Below are 20,215 nucleotides of genomic sequence, written 5' to 3'. Positions count from 1 at the left end.
TTTACTGTCCCAGCATGTTTTTTTTTTTCAGTAAACACAATACTTTAAATGTGTTTTCTCTTTCCTTGTAGGAGAGAGTTATTTTCGTAATAATGCTTTTATTTCTAGCTTACTTTATTGTAAGAATATAGTATATAATATATATAACATTCAAAATATGTTAATTGACTGTTTATATTACCAGGAAGGCTTCCAATAAGTTAAGTTTTGGGGGAGTCAAAAGTTATACATGGATTTAACTCTGTGTGTGTGTGTGTAAGGGGGTGGGGGGTGGGGAGGGCATCAGTGATCCTAACCTCCACATTGTTCAAGGGTCAACTGTGTATGTAAGTTTATCTATGAGCCATAGGTGGGTGGGAAAGGTTTAGGGAGTAAATGCAAGGTGGGTTTTTCTGATCAAATGCAGGGATATAGTTTTATAAATATATATGCCGTTTTCTAGCCCTTCTTTCAATTTTTGTAGAAAATTTTTTCCTTACATTTACCCTGAAAATTGTATTCAAAGAACCTCAACAGTTATGATGAAATACCAGGCTTCATGTTTATGTATTTCACCTGGTAAAACTCTGAAAACATTTCAACATCATATTGGATTTACAATTTTATAGAACATCTTGATTATGTAACCTCTAAGTCATTCTTGTTGAATTATGTTGATGTTTCTCAATCTTTTAAAAAATCAAAGCCTCCTTCTGATAAAAGTAACAAAAGCTTTATACTCTTTCTATACTATAATACTGAATATGTTTTGAAAGCTGTGTAGGTGCCTCCATTCATTCTGATACACTACCATGGTGGAAAAAATTCATGAAATGTTCAAATAGTGCCACATGATAGATTATAGTCAATCTTTATTTTTATATAAGCAAAATCTTTCCAAAGATTACTATATGGCTCATTGCTAATAACTACATTAGTATAATGACTCACTAGTGCAATGACAACTTTAATAAAGGTTGATACCATGAACTGCCACTTAATGTTAAGTCTTTGAAGCGGATGATGTAGCGTTACATCCTAATATGGAGTTCAGAATACAACATATTCAAACTTACTTTAGCAGTAGAAAGAAAATATAAAAACATCCTAAAAATACGAAATCTGGAATCTATCTTCTACACCTGCCAACTGGATATAGTGCCAATAACAGTAAGAATATGAACTTACTAGCAAAGTACCAGCTTTGCTTGACTCAAGATAGATTTTCTTTTTGCCTCATCAATGGTGGTAGGAGCTCATGATGGCCCGGTACTAACTCTTTCCCAGCTTCCTTACTTTTCTTATTCCATCAAAAAGGCTTTATTTACTGTCCACTGTAACAACTTGACAATACAACTCACTGTGATGATCCCAACAATTCAAAAAGACTTTATAAGGTAGAAAATTAGGATAAAATCATTCTAACTCCTCTATCATCCAAAAATAATGACCATTAAAGTATTTAATCTTAATTTTGGACATTTGTTTCCAATCTTTGCTTGTCTTAAATAACAGAGAGAAACACTACTGTATATCTATCTACCTTTGGGCCCTGTCTTTCTATGATACATTCTTAGATACAAGACTGCTGGGTCAAAGATATATTCTTTATAGTGCTTTGGACACAAATTACCAAACTCCTCTCCAGAAAGGCTGTATCTCTTTATAGTTTATGGGAAGTATGGCCTTTCTTGTCCTTACTGTGATAAAGCAGCAGCCAAAAAGATAGACTTGGATTATCTGACACTTATTCAGCCTGTCTTCTTCTTAAGTTTACGTTTCCCCTGAAAGCATAACCAGAGACTGTAAACCGAAAGCCTGGCTGGATGCAAATGAACTTTAATTTGCTTAATTTACTCCACATAGCACAGCAATTTAAAAAATATTGTTTTTAAGAAGGGGCATGCACACTCCAGTTCACCATAGTCCTTACCATTTTACCTTCTTAAATTTCAGCACTCTGCTCACTGAGGAGGACTGCTTGGCTCTGTAGGCATTTGCTATTTCTCATGTAAAATAACCTTAAGAAACTCAAATTTCATAAAGTGGTCTGACAAATACTAAACTGTGACACCTAAATCGAGATACTTAAGGCCAGTCTTAAAAAGGGATTGTTTCTTCCTAAACACTGTATCGGGTAGAATGTTAAGCAACAAAGTAGGACATAAGATATCAACTGTTAATTGTTACTTGACTTGACTCAGGTTTCACTGTATTTTCAGAAAATCATCACATTCTTCCTTACATTATAGGTATTTCAAGACCCCAAATCCTTAGCCCCTTCAGTACTTCTAATGACCTGCAGCAGCATAGCACAGTGTTGACTAAGAGCGTGGCTCCTAAACCAGACTACCTGGGTTCAACACCTGAATTGGTTAATCACTGGCTGTGCGACCTCAAGTAAGCTAACCTCTCAGGGTCTTAGTTAATTCATCTGTAAAATGAGGATAGTAATGGTAGCTACTTCATAGGTTAAGTGTGAAGACTAAACGCATCATATGAAGCACTCAGTGCACAGCACATAACGTATATAATATGTGTGTATTGTATATTATAATATATATAGTATATGTAAGATATACTTCAATTAAAAATGGTTTAAAAATATATACAGGCAATTCTCACTTTGCATGATAATGTGAGACCATAAAAATGCCCGTGGAAGTTGAAACTATGCAAAGCAATCTTGATAATCCATGGGAAAGGGGCGCCTGGGTGGCTCAGTCATTAAGCGTTTGCCTTCAGCTCAGGTCATGATCCCAGGGTCCTGGGATCGAGGCCCACATTGGGGTCTCTGCTCTGCGGGGAACCTGCTTCTCCCTCTCCCGCTCCCTCTGCTTGTATTCCCTCTCTCACTGTCTCTCTGTCAAATAAGTAAAGTCTTTAAAAAAAAATCAGTGGGAAAAATTACTACTGTTCCAGACTTATAAAATTTCTTGTCAATACATTAAAAATTCCCAGTTATATAGGTATGGAAAAATGAAAAACATATTAAAACTAATATTTATTAAGGACATCGTAATTTAAAACATTAAAAACACTGAAAAATGAAGTGTTTGATTTCTTTGAAAAATTTATCAAGAGTAGCTTAAACAACAGTTGCCTTCTTCCCATTGTTTAACTTAGGATACAGAGTGAACATCTTCTACCACGCGTGGTAAATCATCATATTCCTTACCCAGTCTAGATAACTCAATGACTTAATAGCAGGTGTGTGACTAAAGTCCTTTTAAAACCTTAGAGTCTACAAAACAGAAAAGAATAAAAATGTAACAGAATGAATAACGACATGAAGACTTACATTATACTGATGATTAGCAACAGGTTTATAATTGGTTGTCACAACTTTGTCCAGTTGTTGTGATAGCCTTACAGGTTTGGAAGATTCTTCTATTTGCAATCTGAAAAACAGAAGGCATTATTAACAAACTTACTCATTTATTAGAGTGAAACCCGAAATGTTATTGCTATAAATCTTCTTACTCAATATTTAACATATAAAAAGTAACCCCCAAAGCTGTATCAACTTTAATATAATACTTTATGAATTTTCTTAAATTATATGGTATAAAACTAATCAAGTCATTACAAAATTCCAATCACTTGATAAGAGATAAAGATAAATAGATAATACGCTGACACTCATGTCTAATGGTTGCTTTACTGGACAGCACAGATACAGAACATTTCAAGCATCGAAGAAAGTTCTATCGGACAGCACTGGTATAAAACTATTGCAGACCTCCATCTAAACTGAAATATAACTCAAAATACCACCTCTGGGGAAAAGCCATAAACATATTACTTTAAATTCTTTTACTAGAACAGGAACTAAAAAGAATTTTCATTTAAAATTCCTTTAAAAAGCATAACTAGCACAACTTGCAGTATAAAAACTACTTTTTTTTAAAAATTCATTTGAGAAAGAGAAAACTTGAGTGAGGACAGGAGCAGTGGGGAGGGTCACCGTGCGAGGGAGAAGCAGACTCCCCGCTGACCAGGGAGCCTAACGTGGGGCTCGATCCCAGCAGACATTTAACCAACTGAGCCACCCAGGTGCCCCCAGAAAGTACCTATTTTTATAACATTCTTATTTTATTCCTTGCATGAAGCTAATTATCTATTTCCTTCTGCCTATTTTTAGGTATGTAACACTGAATTACTCAGAAGAATTTAGATACATAGTAATTGCTTTTTTAAATGTAAAAGTTATAAATACTGTAAGTTTTGGTTTTGCTGTGATCCCCAAATTCAGTATAGTCATTTCTAATTTGAAATAATATTTCAAATGTTAAATATTAAATTATTAATAAATTAAATATTAAATAAATATTTAAATTCTTCTATTTCTAAATCTGTATCTCTCATTTCAATACATAAAATGATTATTTTATAAAGCATAAGAATAGTACTCTAGAAATGCCTTTGGAAACTTACTGTATTGGTAACCATAAATCATATAATGTTACTTTGCTTTTCATGAGCCAAATACACTTTCTGTGAACCACAAAGAAAGTACTAGCAAGAGATCTAGAAGGCAGATGTCCAACCCAAAGACAGACTTGGACTTATACTCCTTCAGTGGCCTCTTAACTGTTCTTGGATGAAGCACAAGGTCCTTCATATGACTTTTTGTCACTCTGCTTATGTCTCTAGTCCCTGCTTATGTCTCTAGCTTTAGTGACATTCTCCCATATTTGCTTCAGACCACAGCTGTGCCATGACCAGATTTTAGCAGAAGCCTCCTGCTGGCAATTACTCAGCAAGTGTTTACTGGGTGCCTATCTCTGCCAGGCACCGGAACAGAGGCTGGGAAGGCAGCAATAAAGAAAAGACTTACTTGAGTGGAAGACAAACATTAAACAAATGTTTATCTATAACTAATTAACTGCAGAACTCAAAAGGAGCAGGGGGTTGGTATGATAACGACTGACTGACTGCATGCTGCTAGGAAGTAAACACGAACCCTGGTGTGTGCACTTCAGGGTAGCTGGAGCAGGGCTGCCCAAGCTTTTAAGAGGTGGGGCGAAAAGGTCAAGTGGAAATGACTCCTCCAAGCTGAGAAGACACCACCAAGTGACTAAGAAAGAAACAAGTGAGTGAAGACAGGTGTAGGAATGTTTACAGAGGGTTAGAAGTAAGTATGTCTAACTCCCTGAAAGGGGTGTGGGGGGGGGGGGAAATAATCAAGTGGCAGTCTGTTTCTAAACACCTCTTTGTGTTCTCATCTTAGCTTTATCCCCTACCGGAATCAGTTCTCAGGGATCTGGCCTCTCTAAATGGTAATCTATCTGTTATGCTTCCACTAAATTATCTTCCCTGTTTCAATCATTGCACTCCATAATTTGATCTTATGAGACATTCAAGGAGGGAGGCATGTACTAGCTCCTTCCTCCCACATTAAACAATTGTTCCCATTACTTCACAATTTGAAAATTCCTTGGGGTTTTTGTTTGTTTAGGTAAGTGTGTCTTTATAAGTGGTAACTTATTCTTGTCATACTCTTGCACTTGAATTCATTCGCAGGCACTGCATCCTGATTCAAGTTCAGGTGGCATACACTCACTTCCTTTCAATTCTAGTGCAACAGCTCTAAAAGCCAATGCTGTCATCCGTAGTGTCATGCCATTTTTAGCCTCAAAGTATCTCATCTTTTAAATTTAGAAAGGAAAACACTGAATTAACTTTTTAAAAATAAAGAGCTCATATAAAAACTTAACCTTCGTATTATGTATTTGAAATATCAACTTCAAGGGTTTTAACTAAAAGAAGTTATCTTATGATTCAAAACTCAAAATGTTAATCTAGGGGCTGAAAATCATGACATCTATAAAGAACTAAATCTTAAAATACTTTAATAAACCTTGAATAGTTTTTTTAAAAAAATTTTATTTATTTGACAGAGATCACAAGTAGGCAGAGAGGCAGGCAGAAAGAGGGGGGGGAAGCAGGCTCCCTGCTGAGAAAAGGGCTCAATCCCAGGACCCTGAGATCATGACCTGAGCCAAAGGCAGAGGCTTAACCCACTGAGCCACCCAGGGGCCCCAACCTTGAATAGTTTAAAATAGGTTAGCAGGGATCTTTACCTAACAAATAAATTCATTTAACATTATCTCACAAAGTGTCAGAACAATTTGCAACTCTACTTCACCACTGAACCATGTACTTAATTAAACATCACTGACCTCAACATGCCTTCAAAGTCAAAATGAGTTTTTTCTGGCTTTGCACAAAATAATAAAATTTGGAAATATCTGGTCCGTAAAGCTGAAGAGCAAAGAACATATAGAGGTTGTAGGCAGGACTGAGAGGAAACTAAGTTTCACTGTCCTAACCATTTAAAAAAAAAAAAAAAGGTCCTTTTCAGAAAAAATTTTAAATATTGTGTTATTTTCAAGAAACTGTAACACCAAAATCATATCCTCTGATTTTTAGGTGCAGCCAGACCTTGTTTTACCTTTGTTTTATAAACCATTAAAAAAAAAAAAAACTTATGGGATGCCTAGGTGGCTCAGTCCGTTAAGCTTCTGCCTTCAGCTCAGGTCATGATCCCTGAGTCCTGGGACTGAGCCTTGCATTAGGCTCTCTGCTCAGTGGGGAGCCTGCTTCTCCCTCTGCCTGCCTCTCCCTTTGCTTGTGCTCTCTCTCTCTCTGACAAATAAATAAATAAAATCTTTTAAAAAAATACTTAGCGCTAATTACTACTATCACTTCAGGACAATTCAGAATATACTTCCATCTTAGAAAGCTAGAACAATTACTAGTGTTTCTGGAATTATTATCTCAAGAGCCAATTTTATCTCTTACTTCCTCCCAGCAAAGAAAAAGCTCAAAGGCTACATGACCTAACAGCTAAAATCCTAACAAAACAATAGCTGTAACAAATTTATACAGACATTTAAAAGAGTACTTACTATGTGCCGAAAACTGTGTTAAAAGCTTTACTTATATTATCTCAATCTCACTTTTTCCTTACAGTAAGCAAAAAGTGAACTAGAACTCGGACTTTTTTTTCTTTTACCCCAAGTTTCAAACAGTTAACCTATTAAGTCCCTAACAACATATGGTCTCTTCTATATAGTCTCCTAAAAGGCCACATGGCAGAATAAAACCGCTAATTAAAATCTCATTCATATAAAAAGTTTTTAAAAATTCAAAAGTTCAAAATAAGTAATTCTCCTTAACACTCATCAACTTGCCTACAATTAGCCCAATTATACACATACATACAGAAGGGCACATTTTCTTTTTCAACACCTAAAAAAAGATTCCTATTAAGTTAATGTCACGAGTCATTAGGCTACAATCATGGTTCAAAATCACTTAAAGATCTTCTTCATTATACTTAATTAAGATTTACATACTATACTGGGAATTCAATTTTTAAATTATTTAGAATATTTCAGAAATACAAAATCCATGTAAAAAAAATAGTAGCATAAGCATCTCCAAAATACTTTAAAGGATGAACACTGGTAAAATCTAAAAAAATGGGAAAAAGTCAAATTCTATTGCTTTAAAGATACTAGACTGCAGAAGGGAAGTCTACAAATTTTAGTCAGTAGACCCTCCATTCACCTCCTTGGTAAGTGTAGTACATCCCATGTAAAAGCAATTCAATAAATATTTGTTAAGCAAATGAACAAATGATACCACTATTGGACAATTAGATCACAAAGGAAAAGGGCAAAACCCATATTAAGAAATCCCGCATTAATGCCTGATTTTATACTTGCGGACTATTTGCTTAAGCAAAAAACCCTAAGTAACACTGCCTTGACTAATCTGGTTATCAGTGATAGAATTAAACAACTACAAAAAACCCCCCACTAAACTACAAATGTTTCCACCAGCAACTGCCAATGTAGGAGTCATCTGTGTTATAGCTGCATGTGATTGCAATTTATGCTCTTCTTAAAATGACAGGTTTCACAAAAGAACGTGTATATTCTCAAGATTTTGATTTCATTTTTAAAAGGGAAAGTAAAGCAGTGAAAGAGGTAAAGAGTGCGTCCAAGGGGGAGAAGGAGGCTGACGTTCTGCAGGGTGAGACAAAGGTAGGTCTCAAGGCAAGGAGAAGCAGGAACAGCAGTAAAGCAATGGAACTGCCTATGAGCAAGAGCACGTATACTTGGCCCAGAGTCAGGTTAACAAAAGAGGAGTTTCAGAAGTAAGTCCAGCGTGGGGGCAGGCAGAGAGAAGGCTGGGACAATGGCCAAGATGCCCGTGGAGCCAATTCACTAATACGAAAGGCTCTGGTGACATCCCGTTTTAACACAGTCCACTTATTGGAAGTTTCAATATTCTGAGAACAGGACAAAGAGAGCTTCTTGGAGAAACTGTAACAGCTGCACATGTTAATCTATTAGAACATGCATCCGAGTGGCAATGAAGAAACTGCACAGCTTGCAATTAATGAGTAAAGGAATTATATCCTTATCTGGCAGGGCTTCTGGAAGGTTTAAAGACAGCAAATTTGAAATTAAGTAATTTAAGTGTCTCTTACAAATATTTATTAGTATTTGTAAGCCTCGTGAAAACAGGAACTTGCTCATATCCCTAGCGCCTAGAATAGGCATGCAGTATAAATGTGTTGTATAAACGAAAAATAAAAGATGAGAAGAAAAATTTTAGGCTGCATTCAATCAGAGATGGCAATCTGACTGTCAAATCATAACTGTGGCAATATATGCTAACATTTAGATTTGGCATTTGAGAAGAGAGACTGTAAAATATATTAAGATTTAATTTTCACTCTGGAGGGAACACTCAACATATCTACTTACACTGCGTAATATAGTAGCCACTAGCAATATGCAATTATTTAAATTAATTTAAACTAAAACTTAGCTCCTTAGGCACACCAAACACATTTTAAGTGCCCAACAGGCACATATGGCTAATGTCAACATATAGGACAACACAGATAAAGAGCACTTCTATCACTGCAGGAAGTCACTGCAGAATGACACACCCAAATATCTATAGGAGCTTGTCAAGTAAAGTAGAAGTCCCAGCCAGAGATGGGGGCTGTGGTGAACTGGAAATAGAGCACACGCTCCATCCCAAGTGGGCAATAAGACCTTAGTTAGCATGCACTTGATGGTTAGTCTGTAGGAATACAAGCACAGTATTACCAGATCTTCTAATTACTCAAGAATATGCAGAGTCAGATTTTTGTGTGAAAGTATTTATTTAAACACTGCCAACCAATTCAATTTTTATAAAGGGCAAACCTTCCCCCTGCCCCGCACCCACCCCCAGCTCCCAGCAAAACAAAAATAACCTCTTAGTACCAAAAAACATACTAGCTGTACCACGTCACTTGTTTGCAGCCCTCTGACCTCTAGATCCCAGGCGTTTTGTTTGCTTTTAGTTTTAAGCAAAGCAGCAGCAAAGAATTAAGAATTAGTACTAGAAGCAGGAAAGTCATAACACAAGTGTGTAATAACTATTTGCATCAAGACTCTAGTTTTGGGCTCCTGGGCGGCTCCATTGCTTAAGCGACTGCCTTCAGTTCAGGTCATGATCCTGGAGTCCCAGGATCGAGTCCCACATCCGGCTACCTGCTTAGCAGGGTGTCTTCTTCTCCCTCTGACCTTCTCCCCTCTCATTCTCTCTCTCTCTCACATACAAATAAGTAAAATCTTAAAAAAAAAAAAAAAAAAAAAAGACTCTAGTTTTGTTAAAAGACCAGTAATTCCCTCCAACTTCAATCCCGTGTTCCTATTCTAAGGAGAATCCCTGAGCTCCTGGATAGGCGCAGCTAGACTGTTCTCATGGGAGTGCATTCCAGCTAGTAATCAGACTAAAAATCAAAAGATATCTCCTAAGCAATATAGAAATTAGTTTTTGGCTCTTTAGAAAACTAGCAATTTCATATGATTCAACCTAACAGCTCCCACTAAACGAAAAGACTTAACACTGAGTTGAGTCTTCTACATGAGAACAGAACTCAAATCGCTAATTAAGCCCTAGCATAATGGTGACTTGCCCATGATCAATACTGTTTGTCGGAAGCAGGGAGAGGGGGAGAGACTCAAGATTCCTTATCCAGTGCTCTTCACTTATACCATAATTACATCTTAAATATAATGAAATAATCCAGATGTCTCAAGTTGGTAAGCATATATATACATATGTGTGTGTGTGTATATATATATATAAAATCCCAATTTAAAATATTTATAGTTATATGCGAAAATATACTATGTCCCAAAATATGTCCATTACATTAGCTAGCAAGGTATCCAAAAGGGGCCTACACTCAGCAAGGGAATGATTCACACTTGGACTCTGTTTTCTCCTAGATTCTTGATAGGAACAACAGCCCTGAGAAGTTCTGGGAATGTGTTGATTAAGGTAAAATAAATGACACTTAGTGTAATGAAGACATTTTGTAAGGGTCTTGTTCTTGTTTTTTTAATTACTGCCTAAATTCTATTTTTCACTGAAACGCTGTACGACTGTCAACATATTAGCAAATTTTCACTTCTCCAGGAAGACTCTGTCACCAGCATTTTATCGAGTATCCATCTCCACTAGCTAACCAACACAAAATCCCCACTCAACAGTCCAAAATATAAATATCTTGCCTCCTGCCAAAACCTCGTCATTATCTTATCATTTTATCTTATATTCTTTCCTTATGTAATATATTTATTATCTTGAACTTGAAGGCAAGTGCGTTCAGTGGGTATCTTTACCCAAAGCAGTGGCATTACTTCTAGGTCACCAGGGCTCTGGCTGTGCGCAACTACAAAAGACACCCACACTGGACGAAGAGGGCCAGGAGGACAGCACACACAACTAGCTCTCATTCGTCTGGAAAACTACAGGATGTCCATGGTATGCAGTGCCTAAAGGTTTTGTTGAAATAATTACCAATTTTGGTCACCTGCAAGGTAGCCATTATAATTTTTTTTTTCGTTAGTCCAAGTCAGGGATGTTTTCTTATACCATCTCAAGACAGCAAATTTCTTTTCACCTTGGAAAATTTGGATTGCAGTTTAAGTGTGTGTGTGATGGGGAAGGGAAAGGAGGAGAGGGGGAGGCAGAAAGGAAAGGGGGCAGAAAGAAGGATGGCATTTACTGGAAGAAATCCTTTGCTGCTTATGCTCTTCCTATTAATCAGATACTCTAGTCATTATTTTAGTACAGGCAAAGAATAGAAATACATGAGAAGAAAAAAAGGTTACCCAATCAGGGACCATTTATTACTTCTCAATACATGACCAGCAAGCTATTCTTCCTATGCTAGAAATGAAATTATCCTAAACTCCAATGGATGATGAGTGACAAAAACATTTAAATTTCATTCTTTAAGAAGCTTTCATTTTATTTTCCTTCTCCAAATTCCAATCACAGTAAAAAGCCTAAATAACCTGGTATAGTTCCAAGGGGTGTGGGCGAAAACTCATCTATCAATAGGACCACTAATATTTGTAACTTCAATATTCAAAAGAGCAAAAAAGAACTATCTATTGTATTCAGGTTTATGCCAATATTTTGTACTAAAAAAATCAGAGATTAAAAGCAAACCTATGGCATACTGCGAGACTCTGAAAAATGCTTATTCTAGAAAGAATTTACCATACCATGCCTGATATGATGGGGTCTCAAACAAGACGGTTTTAAGCTCCTGGCCTACCACCAGGTATGATTTTGGACAAGTTAGTCAATCTCTTTAACGCCTGGTACCCTCAAGGGAAAAACTGAAGATTTTAACAACTGAAATAGGGAGATGATCTTTATAAAACACTGTCCCTTAGCTTGTATTCAGTACACTGTAGCTATTATAATTATTGTTATTACCCAAGTAGCCACACTGAACAGAAATGTATAGGAGTCATTTGAAAACAACTCTTAATAATTATCTGGTTTACCTAATAGATTCTGAAATCAAGACTTATGGAATCTGTGTTTATCCTTTATTCTAACAGGGGATATTTGACTACATCAGATTAAAAGCACTTTTTCTGATCTCCTCTGATGTTTTCAAGGAAAGAAAATTTCTTCCTAAATGCCATTCAACAGCAGGTAAAACATGTAATTCACAGAAGTGCTAATTATAACTAATTATAACAACCACAGCACCAGAAGACATATAAAAATATGGCAGCTTAGAGCTTATAGTTTTGGATGACTGTACACCTGATCTTAAAAATGGACTGAATTATTAGATGTAGTCAAATATTTTTCTTTTTTTTAATATATTTTATTTATTTATTTGACAGAGAGAGATCACAAGTAGGCAGAGAGGCAGGCAGAGAGAGAGGAGGAAGCAAGCTCCCTGCTGAACAGAGAGCCCGATGTGAGGCTCGATCCCAGGACCCTAAGATCATGACCTGAACCGAAGGCAGAGGCTTTAACCCACTGAGCCACCCAGGCGCCCCTAGATGTAGTCAAATATTTTTCAATTTAATCTTCAGGGCACTCAAATCAATGTCTCATATATGACTTTCAACCAGTAGTGACTAGAACATGTATCTAAGTTTCACAAAAGTAGAAAACTACATTTGAGCAGAACATCTCTTTAAGTTATACATAACTCATAGCCATTTTTAAACAGTCTCAAACTTTAATCTTTTCCTGCCTTACTCATATTAAGTATGATGCAAAGAGGTTTTCTAATTTTCTTCCCAGAGGACAGGGCCACCTGCAGAAAAACTACACGGTGGGTACAACTGAATGGAATAATGATTTTATTCCTCTCCTTCCTTTATTATCAGTGTCTACTTTACTTTGGCTAGTGTCCTTTTTTTTTTTTTTTTAAACCTCCCTGACCTTTTTAGTTGATTTTCTCTCGATTTTCTATCTAGCTCTGGATTATTTCATATACATTATCTTACCTCAATGACCAAATAGGTTAATGTCTCAGGGTACATGAAACAATAACCCTTAGGCCTCTTTCCACCATGGACTCTCTAAGGATTAGTTTAGATTTTGTATCCTAAAGGATTCTTTGCCCAGCACTTAACTACACTGACCCTCCTGAACTTTTGCGTATGTGGTGGGTTAATCTAGTGCTTAGAAATCCTCTTGACACCACCATTTTACTCAAGCAACTCAGGTTTCACCATCCATTTCTTCTCTTCTCCCAGATTATTTTCATAAATAGAAAGTGAGTTTTGCCTAAGTACTAATTCTAGAGGCTCGTGCAGCTTAAACTCTCCCACCCAGCTAAGTAATGGGCTCTAGCCTTCTGCTTCCTTGCAGATTCCCCACGTACAGGAGTCCACGGACTCCCACAGTGACGTATGACTCAGAGGCATGAGTGGATGAGAGAATTGCAGGCCAAGCAGTCACTGTGGCAGTTCAGTGTAATGTACTGGGACAGCCACGCCCCTGAATATTCTTGAATCACATCATACAGATCTTGATTGAAAATACTTAAAAATATTTAATCAATACGACGTGAAAGCTTTTTCTTTCCATTAAGACTGAAATGTATTAATTAATTTAAGGCTGCAATTTGATTTTAAGACACAGGTTTTACCTTTGCAGATAAAATTCTTCCAAAACTTAAAAATATTGCTAGAAATTACCATTAATAACATTAACTCAGTTTCACAACAGAAACACTAATGCTTATATGTTCACCATTTTGAGACAGTGCCGACAGTAATTATTACACTAAGATTTTCTGTTTTCACAATTTTATCTGTTCATGTTGCCAGTACTCTAGATAGATCTTCAACTCCAACTACTTTTTTGGAAGCTCCCAAAACTGTTTATCCATTGACTGTAAATAGGTTTCTGATTTGCTATTATTTGGTAGGGAATTATGCAACACTAGCATAAAGTTACCTGGCCATCATGCAAGTTTTCTTTTACATAAAGCCTATAGATAGATTGATTAAGAACTGAATATATCATTTTGAATATAGTACAAATTCTTTTCCTTGCTATTAGTAGAGTGAAGAAGGCATTACATAAATGTTTTAATCTGGATTTTTCTAAATATATAAAATACTATCCGGTTCAATTCAAACCTAGGATTTTTTAATAGCTGGTCTCAGTACAAAGACAACAAACTTGGCATACAGGGAAAAAGGGTTTCTAAACAACATGGGGGTGAAAATAGTCCTGATGCTTTAGGGACTTAGTCTCTCTGTGTTATTTTATTTGCACTGTTAGCTCTACTTGAAAGTAGCTTCATCTTTTAGTCATTCATTTTATAGCCTGTAATTCCTACAAAATGTTACGGATATCAGACTATTCTTCATGGAGTTCTGGTTAGTCACAGAATGACTACTATTATAGGCCCAAAACAAATGTATCAAAATGTTTTCCGCATCATGAACATGCATGGATGGGACAAATTATTAGAAAGGCTACTTGACCATGATGCATATTTAAAAATGATGGACAAAATTCACTTCATTATGCTAAGCTCTTGATATGACAATCTGGGTCATTTATCTTTGTAAATGTCACTTTGGTAGACATCTTTGATAAGGGCAAACACCAGTAAGATGAGGATAAGGAGGAATACCAGTAAGAAAGCATAAACTTCTGTGTAATTTTTTTTTTTCAGTTGTGGTAATGGTTTTATATCAAGCTGACTCAGTTCCCTCTAGTATTGCTAGCTGAAAGCTAGCTGTGTCCATGCAACAGTCCAAGGCAACGACACTATGACTTCGGTCTCTTAGCATTATCAATTCAACAACTATGGAACAAATGAAAAACTAGATATGTATGTATGTATGTATATGTACATATATATTTGGATGAACATATTCTAAAACACACCCGTGTTATGTTTCTCCCAGTTCAATATTTAGAGCCAAGAATGAAATTAATAGGATCTGAGCTTGCTGTATTTTTATACAGATCAAAATGAGAATATGGATGACTAAAGGGAAGTGGGTGTCTGTGGGTTTAATTCCTACATGAGGTAAGGGTTAAAATATGGAGTATGTTTGATAAAAGCAATTTAGATGTGAAATGAACTTGGTGGTTTAAATGAGCCTTTACACATTTTATAACAGATGGTACAGCAACAGTCTTTATATCATTTAAGATTAGATATGATTCTTAAAACTGTGAACTCTATCACCATGAACAGGCTACACTATCTTCTCCAAATAAAGTATATTATAGAATGTGTATTTTCTGCAAGGTACATGTTCACATTATATGAAATCTGAAGGAGACACATTTTAAAAATGAAAATAAATTTATATAACTGTTACTTTAAGTAGTGACTAAAGGAACTTAAAGTGAGTGTGCAGAAGGGGAAATGAATGAGGTAATGTAGTTCAAAGAGGCTGACCTAACAGAAATTAGCCAATAAAAGACTGAAAAAATCACTATGACAAGAAGTACTTTTCAATTTTCATATTTATTAAATTATAATTTAAAGGCATATAGCCAGAATTCTTTAAAATAGTTTAAAGCTAAGCACCCAATATTATCAAGCAGCCCCAACTGCTAACCTTCTGATCGATTTCTTTGAACCTAAAAATATTTAGGCTAGGGATTAAATAAGCTGCTTATGGGGATAGAAGCAATGTTTCTCTAGCCAGCCACTGCAATATATACTGCAAGTATGAATCATTCTTCCAAATTAAAATTTCTATGATCCTATGACTACGTGATGGGTGCCAACAGAATACACCAGTGGGATCAAACAACTTCCACTCAGCAAATTTAAAAATTCCATTCTGCAAAATTCCAGTTGCCTCTGAGTAGAAATCAGAATTATTAGCAGCGTATCATGTCAAACTGTAGGAAGCTACCCAGGCGTACACTAACCAAGACACTGTTGCTATGGTGACTAAGCAAATATAGCAAATGGCTACTTCATTAGTGACTCCATGAAAGTATAAATGCTGGAATAATGGATGGGAAATGTCTGACAGTGTGTGGCCACCAACATGTGCTGAGAGTCAGAGAGAATTTTTTAAAAGATAAAGTGAATTTCATTATGCTGTTTTAGCAACCTTCGAAAAATTAAGAAGAGAGATTCTGGTGCTAATTAAAACCAAATCAAGCCAGGAGGAAAAATCTACAGAAGGAGTGGTAAGGCTCGAGGGAGAGTGCTCCATTTTGGACCAGCTGCTGTGATACTGATATTGATATTATAGATTGCAAGTCATTCAGACTGTCCTTTAGGGACAGCAAAGAGAGAAGGAAGGACTCCCTATCGATTCACTGCTTCAGACTCTCCACTGTGAATGGGGTTTCAGGCCATATGGTCTCACGTTCTCTTCAAGAGGATGACTAAAGGGGTTGAAAGAAGAATTCTGCACATGCTTCATCTCTGAAGAATTCAAACTACATTCAAGAATGATAATGAAAGCTGGAAATAAACTTCTGTGGTACAGTGACAAAAGATCAATGCTAGAATTAGACTTCTCTCAAAGAAGTTAAATTTATCTAACACTCCATATACTCTTGCTCCAACCTCATAAAAACAAAGCCTAGAAACTAAAAAAACCAAAAAAAACCAAAATGCTGTCTTTTCCTCTACATTTACACTGCCACTAAGAACTTGTAGCTGATGCAAACCATATAGGAACTAACCAAAGATATGCTTATATTTTAGTTTCTACTTAATGCTGCTATATAAATACTATGTTAAATCATTAGTTATAAAAATGTCAGTTATGTTATTGTTATGGCACATAATTACATTATATAAATGATGCTAGTTACATTATGACTTTTTGATGACACAACAGTAAAGCCCTAGTTCAAAGTAAAGTAGTGTAATTACAAGGCACATAGCTAGTTACATATAGCATAGTGTTATGGAGGAGTTATGGCAGTTCAAGATGCTCAAGTCCACTGGCAGTACTAGCTCCCCATAGTTGTTTTTGTGTTTTTTTTTTTGTTTTTTTTTTTTTTTTTTTGGCAAAACTACCATTGTAAGAAAAAAAGACTAGCAGTACACAAAACTGGCTGACTTCTATTAAATATTAAATGTCATGCTTGTTTTTGTCCTTGTTTTCATCAGTATAAGCATCAGAGTGTTAAAAGCCATACTTACTAAGCACCTCAATTCATCCTCCCAAATTTGTTCAGATCTTCTAATCCTCATTACTTGGGCCCACTCTGACTTCCTGTCTGAATGGCTTGCTCATCAGCATTGCTTAAGACACACAAATTCTTACTGGAATTAGCTCTCCTACCATACCCAAGGACCCAATCACATACACATTGCTATTATTAAACTTTTTACTCCAATTTCTTCTGTATCTGTCTTACCTTGCTCATCAAATTGAAAGTTGTTTGTTTGGAGGGCGGGTGGCCTGTATCCCACACACCTTTCTCTGTACAGTTCAGAACAGTACCCAATTAGGTGTTGTATTTCTAAAATTCCAAACATTCCATACATCACCATGGTTGTCCTTCTGACCAGGTTCCTTTCCACCAACAGCTCTCCAATACCTTCTCCCCTTCAACATTCTGATGTTAACACATAAATCTCTTTCTCACCCCTCCTTCATTCTTCCTCACACTGTATTCATAAACGGTATCTCCAACTTCTGCTAAATATGTGTGCTTACACTATCTTCTCACCAGCCACCTTCCAACTTCAACAAAAGCCTCTATTTCAAAGTGGTATCACATCTCCACCACCTCGCAACTGACTGTCAGAGGCAAGTATCCTATGAGTGCCTGCTCTTGATTAACGGAGAAGACAAACATACAGAGAGGTAAGTAACAGTGTACAGTAAAAGCCAGAGTCAAGTACATGGGGACCCACAGGGCAACTGCCTGGAGGAGTAAGGAAAGGCTTTTTCCAGGGATGTGAAGGTCCAGCTAGGAGTTTGTTGTACAAAGTGGGACAGTATGAGGGGCAGAAAAGAAGGTGGCAAATTCCAAGAACGGAGAGGGTGGAGGAGGAAGGGAAGTGGGGAGGAGGGAGAAGGAGGGAAGAAGAGGGGTAATACGGGAGGGGGAGCGGGAGGGGAGAAGAGGTGAAAAATACGTGGTAAAAAGATGGTTAGGTCAGGCTACAGAAGCTCTCTTATGCCAAACTAAGCTATGAGTCAGTTGTCAAAACTGGGGAACTATGGGAAAGGGCTCACTTTAAAATGAAAATTAACTCTGACCACAAAAAGGAGAATGAACCAGGGTAAGGAGAGACTGGTCTCAGGGACAACAATAAACAAGGGATGAAGAGAAGCTACATGATACCAGGTACCAGTGAGAGAAGGGCAGAATGGTATGTGCATACGGTAAGTGTGCCTATGATGCTGAATTCCAGAGGGTTCTGGAGACCTAATACAAGCTAGGCCCAGAACGAGGTACCGTGAAAGAAACCAACATGAAAGAGCTACAAGCTGGTGGAGAGGGCAATACAAATAACGGAACATAAGAGCCTCTTGAACTTCTAAGGATTCTTCACCATTCCTGGAATATGCCACCTTCTTTTCTATCCTTCACTCCCAGTGTGCATGGCAAACTCCTCTCTGGGCCTTCACCTTCCAAGCAAAGCAGCCCCTTACTCCCTATGTGTTTGCTCTATTTCCCTCATCTTTCACTCGCCTCTCTCTCTGGCGGCTCTTACTGGACTACAGTCCTCCCACAGCCACCCAAAGCCAGTGCTGCAAGCGCCACATTCGACAAGGAAAATAATCAGTATGTTACTCAATTACAGTCCATTGAAGACATTCAGAGTATCTATTACCTGTCAGGTACTATGTTAGCTACGGATCTATACTCCTTTAAAGCCCACTAGCAAAAACTATAATAGCAATCTTTAATGAAAGTGAAAAAAAGGGCATGACTATCAGAGAGGAAACCTAACTCAAGCAAAAGTTTTGTGATACTTTAAAACAGTTTTAACTGAGGTATAACCGTTATAAAGGGAGCTGATTTCTGTCGTGTACAATTTGGTGGTTTTCACATAGGCATATGCCTGTGCAACAATTTGGTAGTTTTCACATATGCATATGCCTATGCAACATATGCATACATTCTCAAATATGCATATGCGTATTTAGAAAAACTGCCCAGCCTTACAACCTAGGCTCCTCAACGCTCAACTTTGTTTCTTCCATGGAAGAGTTTTAATAAACCCAAACTGAGTATTTTTTTTTAAGATTTTATTTATTTATTTGACAGAGAGAGACAGAGTGAGAGAGGAAACACAAGCAGGAGGAGTGGGAGAGGGAGAAGCAGGCTTCCCACAAAGCAGGGAGCCCAATGCGGGTCTCGATCCCAGGACCCTGGGATCATGACCTGAGCCAAAGGCAGATGCTTAATTGACTGAGCCACCCAGGCGCCCCTGAGTATTTTTTTTTAAAAGTTATTGTGTATCTCTGATCAATAAGCTCAGGAACTTAAGGACAGAGAAGTTTTATTTCACATTTTTAATAGAATAACAACTACGGATATGTACATTTATATAATACTCTAAATTTTATATGCTAATTAAGTACCTTTTTTTTTTAAAAATTTCATTTATTTAAGTAGGCAGAGAGGCAGGCAGGGAGAGGAAGGGGAGCAGGCTCCCTGCTGAGCAGAGAGCCTGATTTGGGGATCGATCCTAGGACCCTGGGATCATGACCTGAGCCAAAGGCAGAGGCTTTAACCCACTGAGCCACCCTGGCGTCCCAAACCAAGAAAAATTTTCAAAGGAACAATAATGCAGTTCATAATATGCTGGGCATTAACATGCACTATTAAGCCACAATAATTAAAATAGCACCTTTCGGACATAAAACTAGACCAGTGAAGTAGAAACAGACTCTAGGATGTCTAAGAATGAAGCTTATGGTAAGGTGGTACCATAAACCTCTGAAGAAGAAAGGAGTCATTGGAATAAAGTGCTCAGTAGAGGAAGGGCTCCGCCCTCTAGGATATGCTGATGGGGAAGGTGTCCAAAAGAAAGGTAGACTTAGGAGGCCACTACAGTGAAACAGTGACCAACAGTGTACTTCTAGACCTGTGGTAATAGCCATGACTTACCTCCTCAAATTTATTTTGGATTAATTAATGCAGTCACATGGTATAAAATGTGTAACGTGCAAAAGCATAGGGATTAAATACAAGTCACCCCCAGATCTCCCCTAGATCTTCCTCCCTGGAGACAACCACTGACAAGGATTTCTTGTGCATTCAAGGACATTTCATTTTGAAAGAAGCTGTTGGGAGGAAATGTTTTATCTCTGCTGTTGCTGTCAAAGATCCGTGGTCTTTGGGAGGCAGCCTGCCATAGGGCAATGTTATTCTTACGGAAAAGATTAATTTGTTGGTGGGTTATTTAAGAGATAAGAAA

General features: G+C 37.1%; 2 protein-coding genes across 3 annotated transcripts in view; one reads left to right on the top strand and one right to left on the bottom strand.

The window, feature by feature from the left end:
- The window catches only part of GTF2F2 (general transcription factor IIF subunit 2), a 155,997-nt gene that overhangs the window by 29,885 nt on the left and 105,897 nt on the right, over window positions 1-20,215 (bottom strand). The window contains exon 6 of the mRNA XM_032314486.1: window positions 3,281-3,380. Coding sequence (XP_032170377.1) covers window positions 3,281-3,380 — 100 coding nt within the window. The remainder of the gene's footprint in view (window positions 1-3,280; window positions 3,381-20,215) is intronic.
- KCTD4 (potassium channel tetramerization domain containing 4) overlaps window positions 17,347-20,215 on the top strand; it is a 37,690-nt gene continuing 34,821 nt past the window's right edge. For both annotated transcript variants that reach the window (XM_032314485.1, XM_032314483.1), the window contains exon 1: window positions 17,347-17,645. The gene's annotated coding sequence lies outside the window, so the exon portion shown is untranslated. The remainder of the gene's footprint in view (window positions 17,646-20,215) is intronic.

Source organism: Mustela erminea, chromosome 15 (genome assembly GCF_009829155.1).
Source record: "Mustela erminea isolate mMusErm1 chromosome 15, mMusErm1.Pri, whole genome shotgun sequence".
Lineage (NCBI taxonomy): Eukaryota > Metazoa > Chordata > Mammalia > Carnivora > Mustelidae > Mustela > Mustela erminea.
The sequence above is the reverse complement of the archived record's forward strand: the minus strand, read 5'-3'. Positions and strand labels throughout refer to the sequence as shown.